We start from the raw sequence: 9,074 nt of genomic DNA, 5'->3' as shown, positions 1-9,074 counted from the left end.
GAGCCGTCGCGGTGAAGAGGGAGCTGAGCCAAAAAGATTTAGCGATCCATCTTAGTTCCTACCCTCACCTAAGGTCATGAACATTGGATCATGACCAAAAGAACCAGATCTCAGGCACAAGCGGCCGAAATGAGTTTCCTGGGTTGGCTGGGCTCTCCCTTAGAGATAGGGTGAGGAGCTCAGTCATCCAGGAGGGGCTCGGAGTAGAACCTCTGCTCCTCCGCATTGAGAAGAGCCAGATGAGGTGGCTCAGGCACCTAATTAGGATGCCCCCCGGCCGCCTCCCTGGTGAGCCATTCTGGGCACATTCCTTCATAAGGAGATCCTGAGGTGGACCCAGGACACACTTGAGAGACTATATCTCTGGGCTGGCCTGAGAACACCTCAACATTCCCCGGGAAGAGCTGGACGGAGTGGCCAGGGAGAGGGAAGTCTGGTATCCCTTCTAAGGATGCCTGCCTCAGCGACCTGACCACAGATAAGCGGCAAACAATGGATGGATGGACATTCACTTAATCTGTTTGTTAGTTTGGTTCATAACCATTACATTTTAAAACAAAATAGTTGTTCAAATCCTTCTGTTATTAAACAACATAATGTGAATAAAGACAAAGTTAAAGATCAATAATAATCCTTGGGTTAATCTGAACTCCTTCCTGTCCTGATGTTTCTGTGGCTAGTTCCTTCACCTCATTATAGATTTGCTTCCTCTTCTTTGGCCTAAAGCTGACCATGTTTTAGCACGATTGATCAACAGAAACATAAAAAAGGGAATTCTTGCGTTTGTCACCTTGAAGTTTTTTCCTCCCACGTTATGAGATTTGAACACAACCGTGATGTTTCCAGTCTTCTATCATCATCAGATCCTCTTCTGCTGCTCTGTGGGACGTTCAGTGATTCTGTCCACCAGGACCAGGTTTCATGTAGTAAAAAGCTGCTTACATCACTTTTGGTTTTGCGGTGTTGCGGTCCAAGTAGTATCCAAATAAACTGGTGACTGACTATCCCTGAGTTGCTGATGCGAGGCAAACCACATTTGTTAGAAAAGAGGAGATTAACTGATGGAAGACAAGAAGAGATGCTTTTGTTTTGAAAAGGTGATGTTTGATTTTTTATCTTGAAGCCGGTCTCAAGATGATTTTACATTCCACTTGTAATGCATCATGGGGCAGGTGAGTATGACTAGTGTGCCCGGTGCATACCATACAGTATACTGTACATCTGTTTACAGCAGAGTGGGCCGTCACTTTGAACACTTCTGTCTTTTCTCACCTCTGAACCTTTGACTGCATCTGAAATAAAGTGTGAGACTGAGCAGCTTTTTTTTTACTCAACATTGACTTTATTGATTACAAAGTGTGAACAGAAGGAAACGCTTTTGAAAGATTACACTCGAACATCGCAGTGAAACGAAGCGTTTTATTATGAAGGCACTTCAAAAGGCACGAACACGAGACTTTACACCTCAGTGACACACACACACTCACATGCGCACAAGATGCTTTCAACATGGTTAGGACTTTTGGTTTCATTGTTCTCAGCTCTTATCGCACACTCACACACACATACGCGTGTGCACACACACACACAGTCACATAAGTGCACACACGCACACACACACAGAACCTCGTGCAGAGGTTGCATAGCGTAGGGATTGTGATCTAAGGACATGAAGCAGTGACTGAAGGATGGATGAAAGTTTGACTTTTCGAACATTAGGAGGTCGTGTCTCTGCTGAAGGTCATGTGTCTCACTGCTCCTGACTGTCCTCTCTCAGCTCTGAGGGGAGGAACTTGTACTGCTGCTGTCTGATCATCGCCAGCTTCTTACGAGCTTCATCCAACTCTCGTTCTTTCCTCAACATTTCCTCCTGAGCAGCAATGATCTGCAAAAACACCAACGTGAATCCACTTTAACTCACTTATCTTCACTTATTTAGGGCTTGTGTGTGCGTGTGTGTGTGTGTGTGTGTGTGTGTGTGTGTGTGTGTGTGTGTGTGTGTGTGTGTGTGTGTGTGAGAGACTCACCTGAGCGATTCCTCCAACCATTTTGCTCTTGACGACCACGGCCTGATCGTCTTGAGCGTCAAACGCTGCTTTCTGAGCCGCTTTCACAAGATTATCTGACGCTCTCTTCACTGCGTTTCCAGCAGCCTGAAAACACACAGAGGACCTTCATCATCATCATCATCATCATCATCATACCACATTCTTCACCAGTCTAACAAGACAGCCCCGCCCCTTTAACCTTTGACCCTGCTTAGCGATCGCCGCTACAGTAAATAACTAACACGAGTACGAGTAGAACAGCAGTGATGCTGCAACCTGCTGATGGTGTTTGACACAGAGAAGGCTTGTCCAACTCTCCCAGTCTGTACACTGGTTTATACTGGTATATGTACTGTGGTTTATCACTTTGATTTTTGTTATATGATTATTGACATTATTGCTATTATAATATATATTTTTAATAAAAACAACAAAGACTTAAAAACAATCTGAAATCAGTGGTGACAAGTCGATCACCTTCTCTCACATTAACCTTCTTAAAATCTCTTGATCATTAAAACAATGAGAAACACCTCCTAGAAATTAAATCTATAATAAAAAAAACTCAAGGCTTACAGAACAATAAATAATCATTAAATATATCCTTCAATAAATAACTATGACCTTAACTTCCTATAGGATACGTTTTTCTGAACCTTTATGGAGGTTTTATCATCCAGGAGGGTTTTCTGCTGGATTTTTTTATTAAATCCACTGGAATTTAGTTTCTTTCAGTCTTTTCTTCTTTCTGCTGCATGTGTGATGATTTTGTCAAAATTTAATGATTCTATCACGTGTGATTAAATTACTGTAATGGCATGATACTGACTGTATAGAGCAACTCAACTGGTGGAATTTCTCAGATTGAGAAAATATTAGTGGAAATACGGTCATTTAAATTAACATGTTCCCCAAGATGCGTTCAGGGTCCCTGGGAAAGACGGACATTTTCATCTATTTATAAAATCCATCCGGACAAGACGTAAAAAGAGGACACGTCTGAGTAAATCCGGACGTATGGTCACCCTAACAATGTGGGACAAATGAAAGTTGATATTTAATAAATGTATGAACGTGAACGCTGCACCAGAGGAGCTCTGAGTAGAGAGAACATCTCCACTCTTTCACAGTGACATCAGCCTCTGTCACACAGAGCTCAGGAACTATTTGCAGATGAAGCAGCTCATTCTGCAGTGATCGTGGATCAGGATCAGGATCAGGATCAGGATCAGGATAATGTTTCCAGAACTGCTGCTGTGGACGTGAATGTGAATGTGAGGGAATTAATGAGACGGCAGCTGCAGCTGAAAAGAGCTGCAGATAATCTGCTGCTGATTGGATCACAGAACATGAGCTGGACACACACACACACACACACACACACACACACACACACTGTAATACACACTGTAACACACACTGTAATACACACGCACGCACGCACACACACACACACACTGTAACACACACTAGCACACACACACACACACACTGTAACACACACTAGCACACACACACACACATTGTAACACACACACATTGTAACACACACTAGCACACACACACACACACACACACATTGTAACACACACTAGCACACACACACACAAGCACACACACACACACACACATTGTAACACACACACACATTGTAACACACACTAGCACACACACAGTAACACACACTGTAACATACACAGTAACACACACTAGCACACACACTGTAACACGCACACACGCACACACACACACAGTAACACACACACACACAAACACACACACACACACACACACACACACACGCATTGTAACACACACACACTGTGTTACTGTGTGTGTGTTCAGTAACAGTAATTTGTTAATTAAAGATCACATCAGTATTTTAAGTTTGTATTTATTTATCAATATAATTTATGTATTTACTCATTTAATAATTATGTATTCATTACTACTACTAATAATAACATCTTTATGACTAATAATAACATCTTTATGACTAATAATAACTTGTTTATGGTGTAATGACAATTATTATTACTATAGTACTAATATTAATGTCTTTATGGTGTAATAATGTGTTTATTACTACTACTAATAAAAATAATACTGTGTTTATGATTTAACACTGATGTATTTATCACTAATAAGAATGTTTATGGTGTAATAATGATGTGATTATTACTAATAAAACAATGTGTTTATGTGTAATAACGTATTTATTACTAGTAATAATGTGTTTTTAGTGTAATAATGATGCATTTATTACCAATAACACTAATAAAAATGTGCTTATGGTGTAATAATTATGTATTTATTACTAGTAAAACTAATAGTAATATGTGCTAGGGTTCCTAGCAACCGCTGGTCCTAGGAAACCATGTATGCTTACATACGCAGTTTTCTGGCCCTGCGGGCTTGGCCCTCTAATAATGTGTTTATGATGTAATAATGATGTATTTATGACTAATGATACTAATAATAAAGTGTTTATGGTGTAATAATGAGGCATTATGACTAATTATACAATAATAATGTGTTTATTGGTGTAATAATGATGTATTTATGAGTAATTATACAAATAATAATGTGTTTATGGTGTAATAATGATGTATTTATGACTAATAATACTAATATAGAAGTGTTTGTTGTGGTATTAATGATGTATTTATGACTATATACTAATAATAATGTGTTTATGGTATAATAATGATGTATTTATGATTACTAATACTAATAATAAGTGTTTGTTGTGTATTACTGATGTCTTTCTGCCTAATAATACTCCTAATACAGTGATTTTTGTGTAATAATGATGTATTTCTGCCTCCTCCTCCTTAATACTCAAGTGCTTGTTTGTGTAATAATGATGATTTATGACTAATAATACTAATTACTAAAGTGATTGTTGTGTATTCATGCTGTATTTATGACTACTAATACTAATAATAAAGTGATGTTGTTGTAATAATAATGTATTTATGACTAATAATACTAATAATAAAGTGATTGTTGTGTAATAATGTATTTATGACTAATAATACTAATAATAAAGTGATTGTTGTGTAATAATAATGTATTTATGACTAATAATAAAGTGATTGTTGTGTAATAATGATGTATTTATGACTAATAATACTAATATAAAGTGATTGTTGTGTAATAATGATGTATTTATGACTAATAATACTATAATAAAGTGTTTGTGTGTAATAATGATGTATTATGACTAATACTAATAATAAAGTGTTTGTTGTGTAATAATGATGTATTTATGACTATAATACTACTAATAACGTGATTGTTGTGTAATAATATGTATTTATGACTAATAATACTAATAATAAAGTGATTGTTGTGTAATAATAATGTATTTATGACTAATAATACTAATAATAAAGTGATTGTTGTGTAATAATAATGTATTTATGACTAATAATACTAATAATAAAGTGATTGTTGTGTAATAATAATGTATTTATGACTAATAATACTAATAATAAAGTGTTTGTTGTGTATTAATGATGTATTTATGACTAATAATAATGTGTAATAAATGTGTACCTGGAGCCTCTTCATGGTCTGTGAGTCCTGGTCAGCCTTCACCTTACAGGCTACCAGTAGCTGAGCGGTGGAGGCTGCCACCTGTTTGGCTGATGAGATGAGCTTCTCCTCACTGGCGTGTCCCTGCACGGCTGAGTTGGCAGCCTCGCACAGGTTGTTGGTTGCCGCGGCGACCATGCGAGCCTATGGGAGGGAGCGTGTGAGAGGTGATGGTTTTACAGCTGAACCCATCGTCACTGAGCGGACACACTCACAGCAGAAATGAGTCCCTGAGACCACTGCCCATCGTCCACCGCGTTGGCCGGGATCTCCCCACTGCACCACGCACACGCACACGCACACGCACACGCACACACCACACACACACACACACGCACACACACAACACACACAACTGGTCATACTGGGGTCACACCACCGTGGGCATTAATAAAGAAAACAAAAACATTTTTTTCCTCCATAAGCAAAAAAAAATCCCACAGACTGAACAGCACTGAGGTTTCCCACAAAAGCCATTTTAACCCTCCTATTATCCTCAAATACTACTAACACATTTATACCTTGGGGTCAATCTGACCTCATGGGGATTTGCCTCCATGATAATAATGATAATTCTGGTTCTGGTTCAGATTGTGTTTTTAGTTCTGGTTGTAATGTAAGTTCTGCTCCTGGTTCTGGTCCAGGCTGAGGTTATAAGGTTTAGGTCCTGGTGTATGTTGTGGTTCTGGTCCAGACCCATACCTTCCCCTGAGCTACCAGCTCCCTCTGAGCTGCAGACGCTGCTTTCACCAAAGCACTGGTCGCTGCTGCGATGGACTTCGCTGCTTCCAAAATCTGCTCCTCGAAGTTCAGGCTCTCGTCTGCTTCCTGTTCACACCAGAGAGAAACCAGTAAACAGGTAAACAAAGGGATGAACAGGAGAGAAACCAGTAAACAGGTAAACAAAGGGATGAACAGGAGAGAAACCAGTAAACAGGTAAACAAAGGGATGAACAGGAGAGAAACCAGTAAACAAAGGAATGAACAGGAGAGAAACCAGTAAACAGGTAAACAAAGGGATGAACAGGAGAGAAACCAGTAAACAGGTAAACAAAGGGATGAACAGGAGAGAAACCAGTAAACAGGTAAACAAAGGGATGAACAGGAGAGAAACCAGTAAACAAAGGGGTGAAGAACAACTGTCTGATATTTCCTGAAAGTACTGTATTTTCCGGGCTAGTGAACGCACCGCTGTATTGGCTGCATTCCAATAATTTAACGATTTCCCAAGAAAAATCCACGTAAAGGCTGCAGTGTCACATGGGCTGCACCCTATTGGCTGATGAGGGCAGGTAGGAGGGTTTATGTACTCCAGTTAACGGAGATCCATGTATTCTGATCAGTTTCAATAAACGAGTTTCCATCTCCACATAAAGTCTCCTCCTCACTGCTCCATGTCTGCGTATCAGTACATTTACAGCTTTTTATAGTCACTTTTCACTGGAACCAGACTGATACACACCTCCCTCCCTTTGTTGGTTGTTCTTACCGTGAACTCACGTCGAGTTCAGACTCTGAGTCGGAATCCAACGTGATTTTGCTTCTGAACAAACCCAACGTGGTGATTTAACAACTTTATGCCGTTTATCATTTCCTACTGTTAAAAACTGGCTGAGATAGCTTACATTTGAAACCTTATTGTACTTTTTATTCACGCTCTTCCCACTGTAAATACATACGAGTCAAACGTTCATTTATTATCTGTATTTGATTTTTATTTAAACATCTGATTTTAGACACAGAAAATAAAAACAAATATTCAAGAGATGTATGACATCTGCTCCCTCCACTGTGAGACCATCCTGCATACGGAGCACGTCTCATCCAAATGTACACAGAGCGCACCGCTGCATTGGCCACACCCTCAACTTTAAATGAAAAAAACTGCATCTTAAACGCCTGAGAATATGGTTTCTTTAGTTCCAGTGACGTGCAGTCAGGGTAGGCAAGGTAGGCAGTGCCTACCCAAGGGTGGGCACCAAAGTATTTTTCCATTTCCGATAGCCTACAGTACCAATAACTTTGAAAGTGTCAGCATTTTGAGCTTTTCATATCCCAAATGACTAAACATCGCTATTTCCTGGTTCGACAGAGAGGCTGCACAGTCTCACTCCACTGTAAGGCAGGACGAGGAGCCAGGAGGAGGCCACACCCCCTCCCAAAAGCATGTTGCTGCTCTGCCTCTGTTCCCATAGCGTGCTTTTATGTGTTTGTGCATGTGCAGTCAGTTCCCCGAGATGACAACCATTTACAAAGGCAGCTCTCTACCGCAGCCTTTGGACGTAACCGTGCTATGCTAAATGCTATACGTACGTTCACAGTGCATTAGTGAATTGATACAGCGTGGCTGCTGCTACATTCTCTCGCTCGTGGGCGGGATAGCACTACAGGCAGGATGACAGCGCTAGAGACAATAAAGAAACTTTCTTTGATGGAGACCAACACCTGAGCTACCAGACCTTCAGCAAAGGTAAGGTCAGAACATTGTTGGTATTTTCTACAGTGAATGGAACAAAAGGAAGGACTGACTTTGTGGATGCTCCTCACTGAGGCTGTTCTGAGTTGTTGTTGTTGTCATTTTCTCCATGTTTCTGTGTTTCCAACACAAACAGAGGATGTGCTGCTGTGTCATGAGATAAATGTTGTTGGGAGAGTATGGAGGCTATATTAAATAATTGTTTATGTTTCTTTAATGGTGTTTATGATGTTGATTTTGTTAGATTAAGACTTGTCAGCAGAAACATTGGTGTCGACATTGGTGGTCTCGATTTGCAACGCCCTGCCTACCCAACCCTAGTGCTCACGTCACGTCACTGTTTAGTTCCCAGTATAACCAGTTGACCTCTCCATTGTCTCTTATGCTGCTCGTGTAAATATTTTGGCTTTTTTTTCTCTTCAAACTGAAACGCCTTATGTTTATGTCTACGTTGATATAAATAAAGTTGTATTGAACCTTGGGCTTGGTCCTGGGCCTCAGCTGTTCCAGTTTCTTTGCAGCAGCTTCGATGGCGGCGGCTGCTCCCAGTAGTTCATTCTCAGCGATGACGGTGGGATCCTCTGGATCCACCCACTCTGTCCCTACGGAGGGAAACACACACTGATCAATCAATAAATCAATGAATCAATCAGATGATATGTGATCAGGGGCTCACGTACACACACACACACAAATATATCTATATAAAGGTGTGTGTGTGTGTGTCCAGCTTCAAATTACTGCTTTAGCCCATTAGCTTAGGGCGCTATAAATATGAGGTGTTGACAGCAGTGTGTGTGTGTGTGTGTGTGTGTGTGTGTGCGCATGTAATTCCTGACTGACTCATTTCCCACATCTCGTCAATCAACGAGATGTGGGAAATGATAAATGCGCGCGCACGCACACACACTGAGTTAAGTGTTTCTACAAATAACATCATGATGTTCTAA

At 40.2% G+C, this 9,074-nt stretch overlaps 1 protein-coding gene across 1 annotated transcript in view; it reads right to left on the bottom strand.

Annotated features, from left to right (window-relative positions):
* Nucleotides 1–1,405: 1,405 nt before the first annotated feature.
* Nucleotides 1,406–9,074, bottom strand: part of tln1 (talin 1) — a 60,422-nt gene continuing 52,753 nt past the window's right edge. The window contains 6 exon segments of the mRNA XM_028462488.1: nt 1,406–1,885; nt 2,028–2,153; nt 5,610–5,792; nt 5,864–5,924; nt 6,349–6,476; nt 8,602–8,726. Coding sequence (XP_028318289.1) covers nt 1,751–1,885; nt 2,028–2,153; nt 5,610–5,792; nt 5,864–5,924; nt 6,349–6,476; nt 8,602–8,726 — 758 coding nt within the window. The 3' untranslated portion in view covers nt 1,406–1,750.

Source organism: Gouania willdenowi, chromosome 12 (assembly GCF_900634775.1).
Source record: "Gouania willdenowi chromosome 12, fGouWil2.1, whole genome shotgun sequence".
Lineage (NCBI taxonomy): Eukaryota > Metazoa > Chordata > Actinopteri > Blenniiformes > Gobiesocidae > Gouania > Gouania willdenowi.
This window is presented reverse-complemented; position numbering and strand designations above follow the sequence as displayed.